The sequence below is a fragment of the Vanessa tameamea genome, chromosome 15 (genome assembly GCF_037043105.1).
Source record: "Vanessa tameamea isolate UH-Manoa-2023 chromosome 15, ilVanTame1 primary haplotype, whole genome shotgun sequence".
Taxonomy (NCBI): Eukaryota; Metazoa; Arthropoda; class Insecta; order Lepidoptera; family Nymphalidae; genus Vanessa; species Vanessa tameamea.
In genome coordinates, this window is record NC_087323.1 from 5,443,833 (window position 1) to 5,467,796 (window position 23,964).

Consider the following 23,964-nt stretch of genomic DNA (forward strand, 5'->3'; position numbering starts at 1 on the left):
TATAATTAAGTAATAAAATGAACAAAAGCAAGAAATATTTTAGAAAAAAACTATTAATTAATATATTTGTGACAAATGTCAAGTTTGTGTTCGCCACATAAGGATTTGTTGTACTTTGAGCAATAACTGTTTTTCATTCTTCGCCTTACGAAGGGGCAAATTGCACATTTTTTTCTTTTTTTGGCGTTAGGAAGCCTAATTGTATCTTCTCTTTGATCAGTATCACGTGTAGAAGTAGAACTACTGGTTCCTGGCATATTCAAAGTCGCTGTTATTGAGTCCCGCAGCCCCGTTTGAAGTGTCGGAATCAGTGTGTGGCGGTACATCAAAGCACCGCACTTCTTAGTGTCGGCAAAATTCACATGTACGCTACTCACATCTGGGGCGAAGCCATGGACTTGTTATTGACCTTTGCAAATTGATATCAGATTCCCTGAGTATACACATAAGTCAAAGTTACATACACATAATATGTTATTCTAGCGGCAAGATACGATGGCCGTTTTGACACATTAAAAAAGTGATGTGAAATGTAAATTTATTATCGATATAATATATTCAAATCTTTGTTTTTTTGCAAGTAATTTAATTCAAGTTTTTGTTGCAAGAAGTATCTGATTAAAAAGGTTTAATAAAAAAAATATAAAATAAGTTTAAGTAATATATTCGAACGAAATCAATTTAAATCAAAAATTGGAATTAGAATGAATAACTTTATAAACACATTACATAAAAAAACACAAATATAACACCGACTACGAGGTCGAGTGTGAGAGTGTGACGTACACGTTTACGCAAAAAAATAAATAAAAAAGTTATCTTCGCGGTACCCTAATATTTGTAGTTTAGAAATCACATTCGATAAATTTTATGACTAACTGCACGTCACTATTGACAATAAAGAACAACAATTTCCTCCTTTGATGTAATTATTTATTAAATACGAAACTTCATGAGCGGGCAAACGTCAAAACGGCCATCATAGCGTGCCGCTACTATAGTTCCCAAGGATGGCGATTTAAGGAATGGTTAATATTACGTACAGCGCCAATGCCTATGGGCGATGATAACCATTTCCCGTCAGCTATTACAAAAATTTTAAAAAATGTAAACATATATTTTTTCGATAATTTACTCAAACACTAGGTCTTATAAATTGATATATATTCAGTATTAGAAGGAATTTCATAGGGTATATATGTAAAAAAATTAACAAAAATGCTACCGTATCTTCAAAAGGAACAACTTTTTTTATTAGTTATTAGTTAGTAATAAAAAACTTTTTTTTTATAAACATGAATCTAATATATTTCTCTTACAAATACTATAAATAGGTACTGACATAAATTAATGTTACTACTCACAGTTATTTCATACAACAATAAATAATAATATTATAAATGCTGTTTTTAATACTAAAAATATTAAAATTTAACGCATTTTTATAAATATTTTTTTACCTTTCTTTTTTATCTACACAGTGGTCATAGAGGCTGTGTACAATTAAAAGTGTGCTGATTTGGATTTTGAACATAGAGATAGTTTTTATATAATTTTCCTTATATAGATAAAACAAAATTACTTATTACGTGTATTCTAAAAATAATTTAACATTAAAGGATGTACACATATTTTATTAATTTAAATAGAGTTAACATGACTTGCATTAAAACAAGAATTTTCTTCGAGCTACTATTACTTTTATAAATAAAAGACAAAATTTATCCGCACTATTGTTTTCTAGAAAATTATCGTAATTAAGTACATAATAGTAAGTGTTATTGGCACAAATCCATTTTTAATATACATATATGGCAATTTATTCATAAAGTATGTAATATAACAAATTAAAAAATGTTACAAGCAGTGTAAGAAAGGTTTGCATTTTTTTAAATTTTTATTAAAAATAAATACTATTGTACTGCTAAAAATAAAGGTACGTCATTATATAAATTATTTAGAATGTCAATTATTTTTATTAACTACTTTTGATTGATCATACATGTAATTGCACAATCTAAACATGCCAGCATATGCATCTGATACATTCACAATACTATTAATTATTTTTATTTAGTAAATATTTGATACTTCTATAATATTTCATAATAATTTGTCATGTATCTATAAAATATTAGGATTTTATTGAATTGAAGTAATTTTAATAAAGTTTATAATACGCCATACAATTAAAAAAATGAAAACGAAAATATATTTCGATTGAAATAAAATTCATTAAAATTATCAATTCAATTATATATTATATTATATATTATGTATTTAGTATATAAAATAACATTGAATTACTGTGTGTAGTAGACTTTATAATATAAAGTTTTAGATCGCCATAAACTGTACGTATTATCGAATTTTAATAAATATACGCCCTCTCCGGGATAAGTATGAGAGCCAGCATACACCTGAAATAACAATAATTGAAACTATAGCGAATAACAAAAAGAGAAAACATTGTATATCGTATTAAGCCTTTTGCGCGCACAGAGTTGTGTAAATTTTAGCATTGTTTAATTTCATATGGAAGAGTTCTGATGAAAAAAGCCAAAATGTATGTATAACATGCGTAAAAAATATAGTATATTAAATAAAATATACAGTTACAATAACTGTTATAAAGATCGTAACGTTTTATTGACAAATGGTTATGGTTTTATTGTAATAATGTCAAAAACAATGTATGTATCTAATACTTCTGTGATGTCAAGTTACAATTATATTATTAATTAAAAAGGGTCGAATTTTGATCAATGGGCGATCACAATTCATAATTTGAGGCCTCCTGTGCCCTCAATTATTATCTTGGTAGTACATGTAGAATATAATAGTTTTTCTACAATTTCTTTTATTATACTTATATTCAAAAAACGAATTGAATAATGAGGTAGCTGGGATTGGTTGCACTACGGCAAAACGATTCGATTATCAAAAACAGAAAGGTTAGTTTTGCTTACCAATATGTCGATAATAAAAATAGAATAAAGAAGGGATTTGAATCTCCTCGAACGATTTATGGGCGTTATTACCTCCATGTGACAGTCTCGCCTATATATTGGCACGACGAGGTTGACCATCGGCCGATGACTGTTGAGCACGCGCCTCTCACCGCCTACTTCTGGGTCAGTATTACCATAAATTGTGTACTCTAGGAAAAAAAAAAAAAATTATGCAGTATTTCCATAGCAAAACCCAACAAAAGGTTTTTAATATTAACTCTCTTACACGATAACAAGGAATTGCTTTAAAAAATGACCTTAGTAATTTAATAACAACGAAAATAAGGCTTTATGCCTTATATATTTATTTTATAAAAACTTAAATAAAAACTCCCGAAAATTTTGTGACCATGTTGTCAATTTCTCTATTATAATCTATTAAGTTATAAAATCATAACAAAATAGATAACCTTCATCATATGTATCATCATCTGCATCATCCTCATCATCACTCTCAGCTACATGCACTGTCACTTCTGATGTTGGTGATTTGCTCCATTCAAAGAAAAGCCCATAACCTAGAAAGAAATCCTTTAAATTAAGCAATTTACTTATTTAGTAAAATAATATATGACACATCATGACACTTACTGTAAAATATAAAAGCTCTTATTCTGTATCTTTAAAAAGAGAAGAGAGATATGAATGGGCAATTGCTTTAAAATCTTGATAATTTTAAAAGCAATTTTTTTTTATTAGGGAATTAATATGATTGTACAAAAATTTTATTGATTACTTAATTTTAGCTCTGAACATTAGCACCATTGAAAACCTGAGTCTATTCCTACCTATATCATAGTTGTCAGTGGCGAATTCCCAGCATATGCAACGTGCACGCTGGTGCGTCGGCACCCTGATAGTGACAGTCTCACCATGACCCACAGTGAGCATGCCCCCACCTGCTCGCGCTGATTCTTTAAACTGCACTATATCTTCACGCGTCCACATACGGGCCTCCTCTACTCCTGAAATCATTTTATATTTGTTACAATGACAGATAAATTGCATTTTTTAGTGATATAGTGACGAAGATTTCTAACCATGTTCGGTGTTGCATATAATCAAAGGCCTTAGACACAAAGTAGCAAGTTCCTGGTCTCAAATATATTATGAATAAACTAAAATTACCACTATAAAATTCTTATTTATATTTTTTATACATTCTTTATTTTTTTATAGTGTTAACTTGATTACTAACCATCACCATCGGTTTCTTCATCCTCGTCTTCTGCTTCTTCTCGGGATTCTTCATTGTACTCCATTTCATTCTTCTCAGATGTCTGTAATGATCTGAAAAAATTATATATTTTGAATTCTTCCATAATTCATCCAAAATATAAAGATATCACTATTGTCGTTCATTTGCCCTTATTTAATTTATATGTGGCAGGTGCAGTTTTTTTTACGATCTATTATTGTTATTTGGCTGTTGCAGGAATAAATATTGTTAGAGCTCTAATTGCTAATAATTAGCACATATGTAGGTCATTACATTGATGGGTAAGAGTCCTCTTTTTTTAACTACCGAAATACCTAGGGACTTTGTGGAAAAAAGAAAATTATTAATTGTTAAAAGTAAGCTGTAGTCTATAAATAATTAAAAACAAAAAGATTGGTACTATTTATTTTTAATAGTATTACTCACTTATTATCTGTGAGACCCTCATCACTGTCATTCAATATGTGATCTTTTGTGCAATCCTCTTTTTCAATTTGATCATCATTATCAGACTCTTCTTTATAGTTTAGGTTAGAATTAGCAAGACGTTGATCCACTGCCAGTTGCTGTATATACTGTTGGTAGTGTTGATCTTGCAATTGTCTAATAAGTATTGCTTGCTGATCAAAGTTCCCTGGAAACTGCTGTTGTGCATACTGAAGAAACTGGTCATAGGTTTGTGCATTCAGTGCATCTTTAATTCTTTGCCTGCAGAATATTATAATGATAATATAAGTAGGGCAATGCCCCTATTTAATAGTTAATAGAGATAATTATTTATTGCTTGTTTTTAGACATACTAAATTATATCTACTACAACATATTATAATATACAAATAATAAATTATTTGAAATACACATACACTTGCTGTTCTTCTGATAATTTAGAACTTTCTTGTTTTTGTTTTTCTAACATTATTCTATTCTGCAATTCCATATGTGCTTTTTCATCTTCTGTTTTCTTTAATCTATTAAAATAAAAATCTTTAAAAAAATTATATTTACGTTATATATTATATTTATTTTAAAAAAATAGCATGGACATTTTTGGAGATTATTTAAGCTTCCTTGTGTATCCTTACACATCCAATGACATATTTTGTGAAAAATGGTATCTAAATGTATCTATAAAAAAATTAAGTAAGTATTACCAACTTACACCAAAATACTATAAACTATGCTATAAACCAATTTCTCGTTTTATACTGTTACCTCACTAAATAGGTAAACATTATCCCTATTCAGTCTATAACTGTTTATTATCTTTTTTATAATGAAGATTATAATAAAAATACTTATTAACATATATAAGAATAACAATTAATAATAAAGATTTTAGTTTTATATAATCTGCTATTTGAAATTGCTTAATAGGACAAAGTACAAAGTACATAACTTGGATAACTTACTCTCTCTGCTTTCTATCTTCAACATCCTTTTGAATTGCTTCTAAAAATGGCTTAAACATAGGACATAACCTGCAAATATATTTAATTTTATTTTAATTATGTGTGAAATACTTGAAGCAGTCAGAATAGCCAGTGTAATTTTTAATTACTTTTTAAATATAGTTTTTACATAATAGAGTCATTCTAACAAATGGGAGTACCTATCTAGAGTATGTATAAATCCTGCCATAGCTTGGACCTGAGACATTTGACCTAGGGCTTGCCATGCTGATCTTCGATCTCTCCCTATAACATCAAGCACTCCAAGAGGTGGTGCTGAGTTTACATCTAAAGGTCCATGTGCTGCTTGTTGAGTGTATGCAACCAACTTCAATCTATCTTCATAACTAAGGTGAATGGCCTTTCCCTCTTTGTCTAAAAATTTTGCAAAAATATTTTTACTTCAATTATTGTACCAAATTTAATAATTATTGAATCAAAAAATGATTATGTACTTTTATTTTATTATTAAATTTTTTTGACAGTTTAATAATAGACATTCATAATCACTTGCATAGTTATTGTATAAAAAAGCTTTTATGAATTGTGAATACTCGAAAAAAGGATTTCTATGGTTTTTATCTGTACATATATAAAATCTAAATCTTGAATAAGAGCTGATATTGAAGGCACCGTAAAGTTTAATTAGTCAACACTTCTCAATAGTCAATAATTACGTATATATCTGAATCTATATACAACTATTTTATATGTGTAAATATTATAAATCTACTAAAGGTATGGCACTATTATATAAATTTGTTACGGCTGTATTTCAGCCTTAGATGATATTTAGTGTGTAACTCAATATCTTACCTTTATAAAAAGAGAGTCCATGTTTATAAACTTCTCTCAATGGCAATCCCCATTTACGTTCTTCGCTTTCTATAATACCTTGGTCAGTTTCTAGGGGTACTTTTACTGGGTTGACTTTTTGATTACCTTCACTTCTATTTGCCATTATATTGATGATAATTTTATTCTAAATTATTTACAGAAATCGATTTTTACTTTTCTATCTTGATTTATGACTATCATTGGTGGCACAAATCGTTTCGCCGTATTATCAAAATTCATTTGACAACTTCACAATTTTACACTTGACGTTTTAGGCTAGTTATCTATGGAATAAAACATTCAAAAATATATCTATATATTCAATATTATTTATACATGGATTGTTCGTTTTCGTTTCGTTTCGTTCGCTATATGGTACATACAAATTAATTATTTAATATATTTTCCAACCGTGTTTAAATAGCTATATAGCTACGCATATGTTCTTATGTCAATTTTGACATCGTTATTCATAATCTATATTCTTTTCAGTTTTTGCTTTGTGTCATTGTATAGTTTTTTCAATTATTAGAAAAATCTTAACTTTCTAAACCTACAACTTTAATTAATAATTTTATGCGTTATAAAACATGAGTGCAATTTTAAGTCTTTTAAAAATATGTTTAATTGTTATAACGTGCCCTAATTTTGCAGATGCATTGTTTACCAATTTTCATTGATATTGTTTATAATATTTTCCACTGACGTAAATCTTAGCCATGGAGGTTAATCCATTGAATATATTTTTTGTGAAATCTGATAGTAAAGGAGACAGATTATTATTTAGATATCCTTACACAACTGAAAATAAGGACGAAAGTAAGCAGAAGAAATTTGGACGTCACAATCCATATGCAATAAATTCTGCTGAAGATCTGCTGCAAAACTCACAATCTCAAACATCAAATATCTGTAAAGGTGGGTAATTATTTTAAATTAAATTAAAATTTCTTTTTTTACACTTTAATATGACTTGTATTAATAATATTTTAGGTCAGCTAAGTGGCTTTACAGATGAAATGTTATCAACACTATTTGCTGTTAAAGCAGAACTTTGTAACAGAAAGTTTGAGCTAAAAGTCAATGATGTGAGATTTGTAGGTCACCCCACTCTGCTCCCCTACAGGACTAACAAAGATGACACTGCTGCAATGATACTTATTAATATAGTGTTTGCACTGCAAGCATCTGCAAGCCATTCTATCGGTAATTCTATTTTTATACTTTCTTTTACTTTATATAGTTTAAAAATTTATATATTAAAATAAAGTTACTACTTAGAGTAATAAAAACTTATTTTCATAATTATTATTGAATTACAGTTGTACCTAATGGTTCATATATAATGTAGTGGAAATCTGAATATTTTGAATTAGTTAGTATAAATAGGAATTTTTAACTAATTAATCACCTATGTTTTATTATTTTCAGTGAAATGTTATTATGACTTAAGCAAAAGATTGGGTAAAGCTCTAAGACACGAAGAGAAGAGGTGTTCCTATTTGACCGAAGAAATGAAAATTATGGTAACAATAACTTTTATGAGAATATAAAATAAACATACAAATAATGTAGTAATCAGTATGTTATAAAAATCTAAATGTACTATATACAGGAACTTTGGAATTGACATTTTAAAAGTTACTTTTTATTTAAAGCTACCATTGGTCTAGAATATAGTCTAGTAGTTCTACTGAAGACCAGCAAGAAAGGTTAAGGCTTGTTTATAAACATTTTATAGGGCCAATTTAAAGCCTAAAAACTTTATTATGAAACTATCTGTGATATTTAATTTTTTTTTAAGACAATTGAATTGAATGTACCAGAAAAACTAAAAATTTAAACTAAAATTATTTAATGATACATAAGAACTAACCAATACATCAAGCATTATTTTTATGTATATATTTTTGATGATGTATATAATTATACAAGACATCTTTCCTCTTTTCTGAGGTAATTTAGAACTTATTGATTATATTCCTGAATTTCGACATGGAGCTCATTACTGTGTTTTAAGAATTTACAGAGTTAATACCATAATAATATGTATATTTAATGAAAAGAAATTACCATGTGTGTGTGTTTTAATTGTGAATTAATTTTATATAATATTATTATTTCTTTTCAGTTGGCCGCACATGATGAAGTATCAGCACTAGATAGTGAGATAAATTCTGGTGAAAATGATGATGAAGAAGAAAATTCTAGACATTCAGTCAGCTCTACTACATACAGCATGGATAATAGAACTAATAATGTACCTAAGTCGGCATTTCACCTTATTCTACAGAGAAGCTCGCTGGCGAGATCTATGAAGTCTGTGTTTGAAGAATTAAGTAGTACTGGTATGCACATTTTTTTTAAATAACCACATTTAACACAGCAACAAAGGGAAGTATTACATTCCAAGGTATAAAACTACTTATATAAAAAATCAGCTGCAATAGTGAATACAGCTCACAGAAAAATATCAATTTCCAATAAATTTTCGTGATATAAAAGCTTTGTGCCAACCTTTCATTGAGTATTCAAACACAAAAATTCATAAGAAGCATATAAATAAATCAATAAAGTAAAAATATAATTTTACTTTAAATTGTTAACTAATAGTTAATTAACTGAAACATATGGAAAATCTTATTCCTTATTTAATGTTTTAGAATATATAATTATATTAGCATTTATCCTTTAAGAGTAAAAATTGCAGTATCATCCAGAAAAGCTTGCTTTTGTTTTTTTTTCAAAGGATTAGGATAAAGATTTATTATTTAATATGTACATGACATACAAAACATGATTAAACATTACTTTAGCTACCATGCCCTCGATATTTTTATACTAAGAATTCGCGTATGTTTTTTCCATTTCTTAAATCACTACTAATACTGACTCTTTGATATATTGACAAACTTGATTGTTTGATATATGGACAAATTCGAAGCCAATGTTCCCAGGACCTTTCTCAGGAAAAAATTGGTTGTTCTTTCGAGAAATTCTCAGTAGCAGCCCGGAATCTAGTAATTGGCAGTGTTTACACTTCCATGTCTCGAAAGGCACATGAAGATCATGTTCCTGAACTCTTCGGTCTTGTCGGAATTGCCGTCCCTTCGGATTATCAGTGTGAGGGAAAAGAGATTGCTCCTGTGCTTGCACACAAACTCATATACTAAATATGTCCTGGACGGATAGCTAATGTCTCTTGTGAATGGTTGCTATGACCAAAAACAATCATGAATCAAAATAATTCTTTACAAAATATTAATTTTTATTTCAGGTATAGTACAAGTTCGCATAAACAAATGGGTACTTCTATCATTTTGCCTGCCACATAAAGCACATCAGATACACAATAGAGGTTCCATCATAGAGCCGGAGACAATTGACAAATGTGTGCAGAGGTTACGCCCATATCATGGCATTCTACTTATGGTAACACTATTGTTTATTTGAAATTTAATTTTATCAAAATTAATTTATAAAAATATTATATTCATGTTTTTTATTAATCTCAGGTTAATCCTAATGACTTGCTGGCATCGATACCTTTAGATGGAAGCCCTGCGCTTCTAAGACTTATAAAATTATACAGTCCTCTGAAGAGTTTGCAAACATTAGCCATTGAAGCAGATCTAACACTCACACAGGTAAAATATATAAAATTTGAGTTAGAAATATGTAATATACAATTTGATTTATCATTAGTTACCAATATTAAGGTAAGTCATATGGACTATTCTAACTTTCAGTGAGAGATATTCTCTCATTGAAAGTTTATTTTGAGCACCAAAGAAATTTCCTACGACAATCGAAAGGTTACCATGTGTAAAAATAATTAATTAGGCTTATTTAAAAATGATATTGAAAAAGCACTACTCACAGTCTTTAGGAGTACTTAATATAATTGCGCCTTAGCCTCTTGTAACTTTTTGAATTAACAGTCAACATTGGATAGTCTTTACCAGCTCTTTACCAGATCTTTACATTACTGCATAATGTTATAATTATTTTTTAATAAGTATAAGTATCAGTTTAGTTACTTCGAAACTACGAAACAAAGGCAAAGAAAAAGTTTATTAACAACTGACCTTGAATTGATATACCATAAGAGTTACGTAATGTAAAAGTACAGAATGACTTATTGAATGATCAATGAATTTGGTTAATTTTACGCGTAACCCTTTTTTGTTTTAATTGATAAAGATAGATAGAAAATAGAACCTTTGAATTTCTTAAGTCATACTCTTGTATGTCAAAGACTGAGAGCCCAGACAAAGTGCATTTGACAATAATAGTTGAAGCGATTACGAACTTTGGTTTTGTCAAAATTATTCAATACAATACTAAAATTTTTCATCAAGTGATAAATATACATGTGAAATTCCATACATTTCGGAAATGTCTACAAACCAAATCTTGTCTTGGCCTGCTGGAATTACCGAATTGTTGCAATGTACAAAAGTAACTCAAATTTATTAACTATAACTGGTTTTTTAAATTAAGTTTGGAATTTTATTTCGTTGTGAATATAATAACAATACAAATATAAATAGTTCCTATGGACATTATATTCTTATTATATTTAAAAAAAAATAACCCCCTATTTATATAGCATTGTAAATGTTTTACGCTTGAGCTAAGGTTTTTTCTGCTCTTGAGAAGATATTATATATGATAATATATTCCCTTTATAAATATTTAAGATTTTTTTATTTGTTAATGTTATGACTCTGAAGCATCATTTTTTTGCAGGCTTTCCAGCTTACAGGACATTTAGTGTACTGGGCTAAAGCAACAGTCATATATCCATTATGTGAAGGTAACGTTTACGTAGTCGCGCCTGGAGCGAATATACATATAAATTCGCCACTCGTCGACGAATTTACCAAGGAGTTCCCTGGACTGTGTTTATTACAAGTAAGTTTATTTCACGTACGAAAATATTGTAAATAATGCTAAATACTCATTTCTACTGGCGAAGATATATAGATATTGTGACACTCAGGGCAGGCCCTCACTGACAGCACTCGCCCGTAACCTAATAGTAAATCAAGCTTGCAGTCTTGCGAAGAACTGTGACTGCATCTCTCTATAGAATAATCAGTGGAATTGTATTAGCAATACCGCACGTAGCGACCTGTAGCGACCTGTAGCGACCTGTAGCGACCTGTAGCGACCTGTAGCGACCTGTAGCGCCCTGCATACAGCGTACAGTATAACGGGCGTGTCGCGCGGCAGATGCTGAGCGAGTTCTCGCTGCCGGCGCCGCTGTGGTACGTGTCGCGCGGCGCGTGGGGCGCGCGCTGCGGCGGGCGGCCGGCGCGCCTCGTGGCGTGGCTGCTGCGGCGCCGCCTGCTGCTGCAGCTGCACACCTACGTGCAGTTCAACTCGCCGCACTGCCCGCATTGGCCGCGACACCCGCACGCGCAGTACGGTGAGCGCTCTCGTTGTCGTCATCTCTCTCTCGGAAAACTTGCGTTCGCCCGCCTTCCAGACGTCTACATTCCTTGGGATAGCTTTGGCAGGTGGAATGGATTCATTGAGTATAATTTGCGTTTTACTTCTCCGGTTTGGGGTGTGTATTGAATCCATGAGAACTTTAAACTAAACGAGCAAATCCTACAGTATGGTGACTGAACTCTACGCCAGTTCGTGTGCTTGCTTTGTATGGGCGATGATGAACCATTAATCTATAAGACACTACACCTCACGGTGGCCGGCGCTTTGACGATGTTAGGAATTTGTTAATAATTTACATACTGCCAACTCCTATTGGTAGTGGGAACGACTCAAAATTAGACGTCAATTTTATTGTTCAGCATTCTAATTAGTTATTTGTAAAGCGATGAAAATTATCATAACAATTTTCTAAAGTCTTAAAATATTTAACGGCTTGTCTAGTTAATATATGTATATGCTATAAGCTGTTTAAACTATCTCGCATATTGTCTATACTTGGCTTAATATTTTATATGCATACGTTTGAAACTGGTCAAAATCTATTCAACATATTTGATTTACCTACTTTAAAGTAAGTAAGTAATAATTCTATATATACTTAAAATCAGAATGTCTTAATTCAATACTTATATGAACCAATTTTTTTTATAGATGGTAAAGAGTATTTTTGCGAAAAACACGACTCTTACTACCAGTCAAACAGTGTATCCTTCTCATCATTAAACCAAGTACAACTAAACGTCCCCGAGCCAGTTGAACCTAGAGAAAGCATTAATACTTTTCCAGATTCAGATGAAGATTATCCAACGCAAAATAACCTTAACCAGACGGACTTTTCGCATACGAAACCTATAGTTATCGAATCCGAACACACGAAGTACGATAAATTCCACGAAGTAGACTCAGCGAATCATTCATTCGATGACGGTATTGACGTGGTCGATGGCTTACTAAAACCTAATGTTAATGGTTGTGATTACGATACAACTAAAAAGATACAAAAGAAAGTACAAGGAAACTCAGTCGATAGTGGTATATCGAATAATCTCAACGGTAATGGAATCAACGGGACGGAAAACGGACATGTCAATGGACACACGGATACTAAGGATATGGATGTAAAAAGCTTACCATCAAGACTCTCAGATCTGTCTTTGAAAGAATCAGATAATGTGATAAACAGGGACACAAGTAGCGATGAGGATAAATTCGAAAGTGACGTAGATGTATCGCCGAGGCTCAGAAACGCTCATGCAACAACAAATGGAACGGAAAAAAAGAATGGAGTGTCGTTGAATCTTAAGTTGCAGAGTGAAATGAGGTAAATCATTAAAAAAAAAAAATTCTCTGGTTTTAGAATACTAATTAAGCAAGACAAGATATATATAATTTATTCACATAGAAATATACTTCTCCCATGTAGATAGGCTCACCCAAAGTTTCGGAATATTTATTTTTCTCAATAGGATGTGAAAAAATATTTACTGTTTAGAGTCACTTAATCGGTATTTATTCAAGTAGGCTCATAAAAGCGCTTTCGAATCGTCATGTAACAGTGTTGAACTAAACTTAAAGCTACGGAAAGTAGATTCTACCGGGAAGAACCGGCAAGAAACTCAGTAGTCGCTCTTTTACTTTAAGTTTCCAGTCGCCCACGGTGTGGAGCGCGCCCGCGGGCTGCGACGCGGCCGACGCGTGCCGCGTGCCGAGCGACCCGCCCACCACCGAGTCGCTGCTCGACACCTTCACCGCCGAGGAGCGAGCCGTGCTCGCCACCATGCCCGCCTCCGAGAACCCAGGCGACCTGCTGCTACTCGCACAACTACACAAAAAAGGTTCCTACTGTTATAAATGTACAATGTAGCATAGTTATTTATACGAGTATTAATCGTCCTGTCTACTGGCGCTTTGACCTCAAATTGTGTTTCATTATTAACCTAAGTAGCACCTGAGTGAAAGAAATTTGTAATTTTTCACTGCTCTCTGGTCTATTGTATGTTATTTCATTCAAATCACAAAAATGTTACAGAATATCTGACGTGCCCAATTATTAATTTAAAAAAAAAAAAATTGTAATTTTTACGTTATTTTCAGGTTACTTCCGCGGCGAACAACATCTTGAAGAAATAATGTTCATGGAGAATGTTTCTCGATCGCAACTAATGCAACTTCTTGACAAGTTCAAGGATGTGCTTATTACATTCGAAACAGAAGATCCCGCTGTCGCTATGCTCTATCCATACTAATAAGTTTGATATCTGTTTTATTTAAACACTTCAAATTGTGAAAATTTTATCCGTATGTTATATTTGCTAGAGCAAATATATATCTCTTTAATAAATGATATAAAATATGTTATATTAAAGTGCTTATTGTCATTTCTGTAAAATATACATGTATTTATACTTTTGTACAGAATTGTATGGTTTATTATGTTATCGATGGCTCGTTCACCCCTATTTAGTTTATAGATTAAACAGTATTTAGTTTAATCATTACCCTTTGCTACTAAAAAGTTTTTACATAAATCTATTAACAAAGATTTGATTAATTTGTTTTTCTTTTGTTATTGTTTTATTTCTGTAATATGTTAAGTCCTTCAACATTTGAGAATTTATTGTATGTAATTAAATTATTGTAGAGAAACTTCTGTACTAGTAAATTGTAACTTAGTATCTTATATTTAAACATATAGTGTTATTTGATTTATTAATAGCCTGGTTCAATGAAAAGGTAAAGTTCTTTATGTCTAAAATTTTCGCCAAATGAATGATATAGATTTAAAAGTAAATTTACTTTTTTTGTATGTGTGATATTAGTTAATGAGGAAGCTTTAATTAATTTTTTATTCAATAAAATAAACTATTTTATAAAATATTAGTTTTTGTATGTGGTTTTTATAACTATTTACTCATACTTTTTGTAGCATCGATTCTTTTATTGGCCTAATTGATATCTGGTATCAATTATTGCATTTTGTCGTTGCATAAAAAAATTATATATATGCATTGTGTTTATGATTATAAAATGAAAAAAAATTAAATTAAATTTTGCAGGTTTTTAATAATTAATAAGTATCACCATTGTCGTATAGTCTTATGATTGAACGGAGTATAGTAACACCTGGTCGACCATCTGCCTAAATAAATATACCAATTCCGAATCAAAACTAAAAAAGGAGCTATACGTAACGTAACGAGGTAGATATACGCTCACATCGTTGACGTATATCTACTTTATTCTATTTGGCCTCGGCAACCATGAAAATACTAACTGTGTAACTTTTAGCACCATGTCTTCTTTAACCATTTTTTTAAATTTGCCAGCAATGCCTCTATTGAACGCTATACCAGGGATGTAACGGGGGTAATTATATTGGAACCGAAGGTGAGAAGCGACAGTTAATATATTTAAATGTATGCCTCAATGATTCTTTAGCTCCTAGGTTATAGATTACGGGAATAGCCCTTTTCTGCAGCACAAATATCATATGGATAGCGGTTGCGTTACCCCAAAGCATAATACCGTAGGACATTATACTGGGAAAGTAACTGAAATATACTAAACGAGCTGTACCAAAATCGGTAAATAATCTATTTTTTCTATTAATTTTAAAAACTAAGGAGGTATCATCAGTATATGAGGAATAGAATAGATCCTTGAGGGACCCACATACCAATCAGGACCTCAGAAAACCTTTTTCCAAGTCAAAAGGTCGAATGCACATTCTCTAATTCCGTAGTAATAAAGTTCTTGACCTGAGTCATGTTGAACACAATCAAAAGTTTTGGGTAAGTCACAAAAAATCCCTAAGGTATCATGTGGTTTCATAGATATTCCTTATAAGCTAGATACCTGCGTAGTCTAGCGACCCTTCGTAAATCCAAATTGTTTTATATGAATTGAATGAGATTGGCCTATAGTTGATGGGGTCTGAAGAACTACCAGATTTAAATATTGGAACGACTTTACTATGTTTCATCAGGTCAGAAAATATACCATGTTCATATCCATTATTGAATTTATCACCTTTATTTCTGTAAACGCAATAAATTCAATAATCGATGTAATCACATATCGACAGTTGTCTTCATATAATTAATTAAATGATTTTGATTTACGTTCTTTAACAATTTCTTTGATCAATGACTTGGCCACCGCCGAGAAGAAATAAGAAACTAAGTAGTCAAAACTGTTAATACAGCAAAACAAAATTCAAAGACTGATACAACTTCCCGTTCACATTCTTAATTTAATTTTTTATAGTTTATGATTTTGACAAAAAGCACACTTTTCTAAATAATTTTGAATAGTTATATACATAATTGGCAAAAATGGCACTGTGATTGTAGGTCCTTTCATTATAAAGCTCGTTCATTCGTTGCCTACTTTTATGAATCCCAATAGTCGCCCAATCATTGAATTAAAAAAAATGGTGTCTTAACTATTTTAGAAGAGAATATGGCATTAAATTTGTCTCTAATTAATAGATGTAAAACTGTTATTTTACTTCATGTAAAATTATAAGAATTATAATATCCTTTGTACTTATTGTATTTTAGTCAAAGTAAAAGGTTCCAATACAAGTTTCAAACCATACGTATAAGTATCGTAGAAACGTAATGTATTCATTACTATAGAAGAGGAATACTATTTTTGACTCTATCTACTTGATAAAAGTTTAAAATTACCGACAGACATACGTAAAATTTATCCTGGTGGATCTAACGGAATGAAATTTTACAAAGTAATATTTTATAGTAAAGGATTTCCAAAAAATTTTAAAAAGTACATCGTATTCATATTAATTATTTTCGATTCATGTAAAGTGTTTAAGTTAATTTAAAAACACCTGTAGTCGACAATTTGGATATATGTTTAAAAAGTCTTACCGCACTAGTTGACAGGTTTCACTTGACAATATTGACATGACAGTTCCAGCTGCTGAGTTCGAGAAATGCAAAATAGTCGAAATTGTTGTTGTTTTTCTTTGTTCTTGAATTTAAAACCTTAATGAAAATGAAGAATTTCCCTGTGTTCGTGTTTCCTGTGTCACTGGAATTCTACTTGAATGCTAGGCACACTCATAAGCAATTATTAACTGTTTATAATCCTTATGATTTCTCCGTAAATTTTAAAGGTAAAAAAACAATATATTCGTTTGTGCCATATGGTAGTTGATTTCTATATTTCATATCTATTATATTTTTTCGCAGTTTTATGCACATCTCCAAATAAGTTTACAGTAATTGACCCTGAGGGAATTATAGCTCCTCAAAGTTGCATAGATATTGTTGTGCGATATACACAACCTTCCATTACCCACTGCAACACGACAGAAAAGTTTAGGATAACTATGTTTGACAGAAATACCCAGCAGGTAAAAAAGTGACTTCTACTGATTTGATATTAGATATTTTTAAGTGTAATAGATAAAAACAATAACAATTTTTTCAGGCTCTAGGTAAAAGAGATGTTCCAACTAAGTTAATAGAGGGGGAACCTTCGAATACAAACCCAGAAAGTCTTGGAGACAATTTTCATCCATTAGCAACGAAAGCAGCACCTATAAGGCCTTCAGAAGAACATTCACGAGTTATATGTAATCATCCCTTACATCACCGGTATTAAATTTATTTACATTTGACCAAATATATTATAAATGTTTAAATTAGAATATTGTTTAAAAACAACTTCATGTCCCTTTTTTAAATTTATTCCTCATAAATATTTGTTATGCAGATTGTAAAATTTTTTCAATAAAATAAAACTAAACCTGTCTGGTGACATTTATGAACCTTTTAATTTTAAACTCAATAGACAAAAATATACATAACTTAAATGGGTTTCCCTATTTTGGTTACAGAGAACAACAACCTATCAATGTTGTAGCTGTTGCAGTAAGTATATGTTGTATAGCTGCTTTACTCTTGCCCACACAGCCAGAGCAGGTTGTGAAATCACAATGGCCAGAGTGGCTACACATAGGATCAAATCTTAAATTAGTATTTGCCTTTGTGCTTGGTTTGGTGAGTATGTTAGTTTTAAGACCATAGACTAAACTTCATTATTGTACACTTTGATGTAAAGAAATTAAATATTAGATGTCTTTGTAAATAAGACATTATGAATATTTTATGTTCCCAATTATATGTGTATTTTGTGTATGTTTTATTTAAATTTGAAGTAATCTGGTGCATATGTCGAAAAGTGTCTACGATAGTGCTGTGCTGTATCAGATATTTAATTTTTCGATTTTAAAATTTGCATTTATTTCTGTTAAAAATAATGTGTATATTCATATATTGCTTGAATATTCCGTGTCAAAATAGTTTGTATGTTACTGCTTATAATAAATAAAATATGTGAATATTGCTTCACATATATTCACAGTAACATAAAATTTTAGTAGTATATATTTGAATTTGTGTCATATGATATCAATTTATAACAATAATTATAAATATGTATCTCTTGTATATATTTTACCTCCATAAGAGTTGCCTAATTTATTTTTTACAAAATTCAATTTATTTTTTATTTTAATTATTTTCTTAGTGTTGATTCCATAAAATGTTTTTAATATTTATATTAATTTTGAAATATCTATTCTACTTAATTAATATTGTGCTTAACTATGTTTTAATTCAATATTGTTCTCAATCAAACTTGAGTTTGACAAGAGAAGCGAAACACTAAAGGTGCAAAGTATTTATATATCAGATAAAAGTATTAATTAAACATTTTCTTAAGTAGTTTTAAAAAAGTATTTAATTATACAGTTATCTGTAATTCATTCATTAAACTCAAGAAAGTTTATATGAATATACATATATTGTATGTATATAGGTGATGATATACACATTGCCTTGCTAAATCCAGTATATTGTCAGATTTGTAAGTTTAGTTTATGAAATTAAAAGAGTAAGGCTGCCATTAGCAGCTCACAAACATTAGACATTTATTTATTTTATGCCTAATAGGATTTTTTGTATATATAATTAAAAAATGGCAGTCATTGATGGCAGCCCTAGTGTGTAAAAAGTCCACAAAGGGAATATTTTAATTAAATATATGTGAAGTTTTTTAAGCAGCTAATTTTAATAATTGTAAATCAATTTGTATTGTCAAACTTAATTTAATAGTAACACATCATGACACTTCAATAATTAAATTGGTTGTAGGTATATCTTAATTAAAATAACTCGGTGTTGTATATTTATTTATTTTTGGTTCATGGGACCATTTTCAATGAAATTGAATTCAAGCCAAATAAATCAACCATCGTTATTGACAAGTTTTTTTTTAAATACCTTTAAACCTATATTTCTTTCTGAAGAGTGTTTATACAATTGCCACTTGTAAATTTTTGATTTTTAAGCTTGTACGTACGATAGTTTAGTCAGATCCAAAAGTCTGATCTGAGAGATTACGTAAAGCATATCCAGTGTATGTGCGAGTGTAACACGCGACGACGAGCGATACGTCCTGCCTTTGACGTCTGCGTGGAATGCCATTTGTCAATCTTACTCAAAAATAATATATACTTACTACAGAAGGTAATCCCTTTTTTGGAGTGTTTACAGAAATAACATATATTTAACTCATTTGTATGGATAAAGAATCGTTCAATCACACTGAATTCTGAACGCTGCACATGCATGTTTAACAAATATTTTTTCAACTATCAACAATGTGTGTATAAGATTTTTTACAAAAATCTCCAAGTCTGGTATATTTATATTTATTATTCTTAATGTAAGATATTATTAAGAAGTAGTATTTTTTTTATACAAAAATAACTAAAAATATTTACTGTATAAATCATGACCGCGTGGAATGGTGGAAAGAATACTAGCAGCATTCCTCCGATGATTTTTCATTTTATATTATTTAGTTAAGGAACCCATTAAAAGTTGTTTTTTTAAATTCTAGTACATATTAGCTAAGAAATATCAAATTAAAATTTAAATAGCGCGCGAAAACGCTGCTTTGACAATATGGCGCTGCAATGGGGTCGGTGACGTCACTTGCCTGTATTGTAATCTGTGGCACATATAATCCACATACAGTAAGCAAACAAGGTTAACAAGCAGGTGACGTCATCATAAGCCCGACCAATCAGGAGCGTTTTGTGTCACGTGACAAACGTTTAAAAAATTGCATTTTTATTCAGGGATTTTTGAATAAATTAATTATTATTTTCAACTTTTGTTAATAAATAACTATTTTTAAACTTATAATATATACTGATTCCAATAATCGTCACTTTATTTTTCGCATTGTAAAAAAAATAAATCAGCCATTATAAAAAATATATATATTAAATAATGTGATAAGTTGCATAGTTTAAATCTTTCTTTTTTTATTACAAATAAAACAAATAAGATATACTTCAGCTTTTTATTCGGTGTAATCTAGCGAGTTTCTAATAGGATTACAATTGTCTACACAATTATTGAGCAAGTGATAAACAAGCAACTTGATTTTATCTCAGGAATTAAATCGAATTCATTATTGATTGACATTCGAATCATATCTAAACCTAATTTTGCTAGGAACAATCAAAGTCTATGTATTCTAACTTTTTATATTAACGTGTAAGATATGTAGTAATTACCTATTTTTCAAGTGTAAAGAACAATTACCATTAACATGTAACATTATATTAATTAAAGCATCTAGATTGCTAATTTGAGACGGTTACATTTTGAATACCTTATACTATGATATAAAATGAATACTTATGAAATAAAATTATGAAAATAAATTCTAAACTAGATAAATTAGGACAGCAAAATTTATTCTTATAGAAACTAAACATATTTCAATTAACAGAAACTACCTATTTTTCATTATTACAAATAGATAACAATTTTTGTGATGTATATTTTCAACTTCTTTAATTATAATATACATTAATATCTTACTACTAAGTAAAACTAACTATTATTTAAAGTAATTCAGCATTTTAAATTCTTTGTCATAATATAACAGCCAAAAATTTTGAACTTCATATTTTAAAACTCAAAAATAAGCTAATTTAATTATTTTACCATACTTTTCGAAGGCAAGGACTTTTTTGAGATCAAACTATACTATATTCCAACAGCAGAAGGATTATAGATAAGCAAATCTAAGATTTACATATTCCATACAATACCAATAGCTCTGTAATATTATGCACTACAGACATAACAATGTTTCTGATTTTAAAACTTCTAATTCGAACTTCAACTGATGACATTCAAAATACAATATTTTCACGAATTCATAATAAATAACACGGTTTATTTTAACCTTAAGAGCGCTTATTCCAATTGCCGTCCGTTTGTAATTTTTTAGTTTGGGTGCATATAACTATAAGCGTATACGTGTAGAAGCGAACTACTATAGTCAAGCCAATCGATATACAGCTTCGTGATGCTATTAGATTTTTTATTCCCTATATATTTTATGGTTTGATTTTCAATTGTATAGAAAATAAAATGCCATACGAATCATAATACATGACTAATATCATAACACAAACTAATATACTGGATATAGACATAGTTAATACATAAAAAATAGAAAATTTGAGTAAAATATTAAAATCGATTGCCACTCATAGTAACACTTAACTTGGGTATGTTAAGCAAATTTTATAAAAAAAAATTATACCTAACCTTAGAGGGCACTGGTAGACTAATTATAAATGGTAACTAATTTACGAGTTCATAAATAAATACAATAAATTAAAGACACTAAGGTTTTTTTTAAATTTAATGTGGAGGGTAATTTTAATTACCTAATAAATGAATCGTACCTGGTTCTGAAAAACCAATAAATACAATTAAATTGAGATTTTTTGAAGTCGGTTGACATGTATTGTCATCAGAAAAATACTTATTTTTTTAGTTGAATAACTTTATATAAGTTAAAATAAATACTTTAGATCAAGGAATCTTAGCCGAGCTATACCTGTAACGAGAGGCAGTTTACTTATAGCTATGTGTATGTGAGTGTGGCATGTGACTTAATAAACTTTATAATTGCGTTTTATTATTGTGCATTTAGCTTGGTTTTTATTTATTTTTTTCTCAAAAATACTACAGTAATCAAAAAAAAATTATCAATACATTCTAAAGAAGATAATCTGCTTGTTTATGTAGTGTTTACAGAAATACCTTACAATTCACCTTTAAAAACAAAACAGCATTAAATTTACACTGAAATATAGAAATACTCTTAACGAATGATGTCGAGGTCAAAGTTGTGCTTTATCTTTAATCCTCCTGCCATTGGAAATGATTATACATTAAAATGTCATAATATAGACTTCATTCATTAAGTGCCTTGTTTATAAAATATTATATACAAGAAGATATGTTACAAATCAACCATGATATGAGTAAACAATGGGTGAAGAACAGTTGCCACTTCTATGTATTTCAAAGAATTCAGTCCATCAGTGACCATGCTTTCTTTGGTGTGATAAAATAGATTGTTCCTCTTTTTTCTATGAAATAATAAAATAAATTGTTATAGATTGACATAAGTTTATTAAGTAATATAAAGGAAATGAACTCACTCTATTTCTTGTTTCTGGTGTGAAGACATGTAGTAGCGACTAGTAGCTGGTTCAAAACGAGTCAGTTTTAGATTATGAGTCTCAAGTCTAGAATACAGATCATCATCTTCTCCTTTCCAACCAAAATACACATTACTCATTCCATTTACTTCCTTAAACTGTTTAGAAGCTATTGATATAGCACCTCCGAAAAGATTGAGATATGGCAATACAAACCTGGAGTATCAATAAAAATAATTAAAAACATAGAATTATGAAGAACTATCACTAAGAAAGGTTGGTTATTATAATGGTTTATAGTAGGTAATTTATTAGGATAGCATAGTAATATAGATGACAAGGCACCTAAATTTATTGATGCTAGAAGACATATGCCTAGGAAGTTTAGTACAGGCATACAAATTTGCAGGTTTTAAAGGCAACAAGTCCACATCATGTAAGACTAAGCAAGGATATCCTGCCTGCATAGCAGCCACAGCACCAATGTTCATTAGCTTGGCTCTGTTGAAAGGCCGAGAGTCAACTTGCTCCACCACATAGATTCGATAATGGATGTGTTGTCTTCGGAGGAACATATGCATATACACCAGAAATCCTCGTAGCTGCTCAGCTTTCTCCCTGTGCCCAAAATATCATGCTTACTATAATGTAGCTATTTTTATTAATTATTGATTTTATTATACCTGTAGGGAACAACAATTGCCGTACTAAATTTTGGTCTGCAGTCGAAGGGTGCATATTCACCACCTTCTTTGATTCTATGACCCTCAACTAAATCCTCTTCAATAATACTTATTGGTAATGTAGTGTCATCGTAAATAACTTTATAATAATCACAATCTGATATAGCTGTACTTGAAAAGTTTAGTGCCGTTTCTTGTAGTAAATTGTTCAATATATTTTTTTTCGCTATAAATTCATAAGTCCCTCTAGCATTTCTATCGGGGTGAAGAAGTATAATCAATGTTATTACAAAAATACCGCAGTACAAAACTTTTTTTTTAAATACATAATGACGCATGACCCTAAGAGGATAATTTAATGTTGGCACTAATTATAATACATAGCTACTTTAAAACACATATTCCTGTAATTCGAATAGTCTGAACTATTTAAATTATAATTAAGCCTTTAAAAGCGATTGCAGTGTTATACACATAATCGCTCTAACAATATGTACAAAAGTCAAAAGTCGATGTCATTTGTCATGCACAAATCATATTTTTTTTTCGTTTATAACTTATACATTGATTCTAAAGATAAGTTGGATATCATATTAAAAAAACAAGTAATTGATTTCCATGTATAGAAATGCATACTAAACAATTTACTTAATATCTAAGGAAAAAACCTATATAATAAAATATTTGATGTATGTGTATGCATGATTTAAGTTTGGTACGTACTTTACATTTT

The 23,964-nt window shown here is 30.1% G+C and overlaps 4 protein-coding genes across 4 annotated transcripts; 2 read left to right on the top strand and 2 right to left on the bottom strand.

The window, feature by feature from the left end:
• Window positions 1-1,301: 1,301 nt before the first annotated feature.
• LOC113399079 (Golgi resident protein GCP60) lies at window positions 1,302-6,765 on the bottom strand. Its single transcript, XM_026638113.2, has 10 exons — window positions 6,495-6,765; window positions 5,840-6,053; window positions 5,640-5,708; window positions 5,094-5,198; window positions 4,657-4,938; window positions 4,210-4,301; window positions 3,800-3,976; window positions 3,422-3,529; window positions 3,042-3,160; window positions 1,302-2,420 (listed from the first exon to the last, which is right to left on the bottom strand). The coding sequence occupies exons 1-10, from the start codon at window positions 6,637-6,639 to the stop codon at window positions 2,304-2,306; spliced, it is 1,428 nt and encodes a 475-aa protein (XP_026493898.2). The 5' UTR covers window positions 6,640-6,765; the 3' UTR covers window positions 1,302-2,303.
• Window positions 6,766-6,990: 225 nt separating this feature from the next.
• On the top strand, window positions 6,991-14,855 carry LOC113399068 (GATOR complex protein NPRL3). The gene is made up of 11 exons (XM_026638099.2): window positions 6,991-7,433; window positions 7,509-7,721; window positions 7,947-8,041; window positions 8,647-8,863; window positions 9,793-9,947; window positions 10,031-10,162; window positions 11,268-11,432; window positions 11,754-11,949; window positions 12,627-13,296; window positions 13,617-13,810; window positions 14,070-14,855. The coding sequence occupies exons 1-11, from the start codon at window positions 7,235-7,237 to the stop codon at window positions 14,219-14,221; spliced, it is 2,388 nt and encodes a 795-aa protein (XP_026493884.1). The 5' UTR covers window positions 6,991-7,234; the 3' UTR covers window positions 14,222-14,855.
• A 2,024-nt stretch (window positions 14,856-16,879) lies between these two features.
• Window positions 16,880-18,038, top strand: LOC113399086 (motile sperm domain-containing protein 1-like). Its single transcript, XM_026638121.2, has 4 exons — window positions 16,880-17,115; window positions 17,192-17,355; window positions 17,433-17,599; window positions 17,842-18,038. Exons 1-4 carry the CDS (start codon window positions 16,989-16,991, stop codon window positions 18,029-18,031), a joined length of 648 nt encoding a protein of 215 aa, XP_026493906.2. The 5' UTR covers window positions 16,880-16,988; the 3' UTR covers window positions 18,032-18,038.
• A 2,326-nt stretch (window positions 18,039-20,364) lies between these two features.
• LOC113399084 (beta-1,4-galactosyltransferase 1-like) lies at window positions 20,365-23,735 on the bottom strand. The gene is made up of 4 exons (XM_026638118.2): window positions 23,232-23,735; window positions 22,894-23,166; window positions 22,549-22,764; window positions 20,365-22,476 (listed from the first exon to the last, which is right to left on the bottom strand). Exons 1-4 carry the CDS (start codon window positions 23,567-23,569, stop codon window positions 22,347-22,349), a joined length of 957 nt encoding a protein of 318 aa, XP_026493903.1. The 5' UTR covers window positions 23,570-23,735; the 3' UTR covers window positions 20,365-22,346.
• Between the last annotated feature and the right edge of the window lie 229 nt (window positions 23,736-23,964).

Excerpts from the sequence above, each read along its gene's own strand:
- LOC113399079 (XM_026638113.2), bottom strand. The coding sequence starts at position 6,639 with ATGGCAAATAGAAGTGAAGGTAATCAAAAAGTCAACCCAGTAAAAGTA. Across the intron at positions 6,054-6,494 it reads TGGACTCTCTTTTTATAAAG|ACAAAGAGGGAAAGGCCATT; the intron begins GTAAGATATTGA and ends CAAAATTTTTAG. Across the intron at positions 5,709-5,839 it reads TTTATACATACTCTAGATAG|GTTATGTCCTATGTTTAAGC; the intron begins GTACTCCCATTT and ends ATATATTTGCAG.
- LOC113399068 (XM_026638099.2), top strand. The coding sequence starts at position 7,235 with ATGGAGGTTAATCCATTGAATATATTTTTTGTGAAATCTGATAGTAAA. Across the intron at positions 7,434-7,508 it reads AACATCAAATATCTGTAAAG|GTCAGCTAAGTGGCTTTACA; the intron begins GTGGGTAATTAT and ends ATAATATTTTAG. Across the intron at positions 7,722-7,946 it reads ATCTGCAAGCCATTCTATCG|TGAAATGTTATTATGACTTA; the intron begins GTAATTCTATTT and ends TATTATTTTCAG.
- LOC113399086 (XM_026638121.2), top strand. The coding sequence starts at position 16,989 with ATGAAAATGAAGAATTTCCCTGTGTTCGTGTTTCCTGTGTCACTGGAA. Across the intron at positions 17,356-17,432 it reads TTGACAGAAATACCCAGCAG|GCTCTAGGTAAAAGAGATGT; the intron begins GTAAAAAAGTGA and ends CAATTTTTTCAG. Across the intron at positions 17,600-17,841 it reads AATCATCCCTTACATCACCG|AGAACAACAACCTATCAATG; the intron begins GTATTAAATTTA and ends TTTTGGTTACAG.
- LOC113399084 (XM_026638118.2), bottom strand. The coding sequence starts at position 23,569 with ATGCGTCATTATGTATTTAAAAAAAAAGTTTTGTACTGCGGTATTTTT. Across the intron at positions 23,167-23,231 it reads GCAATTGTTGTTCCCTACAG|GGAGAAAGCTGAGCAGCTAC; the intron begins GTATAATAAAAT and ends TTTTGGGCACAG. Across the intron at positions 22,477-22,548 it reads CACCAGAAACAAGAAATAGA|AAAAAAGAGGAACAATCTAT; the intron begins GTGAGTTCATTT and ends ATTATTTCATAG.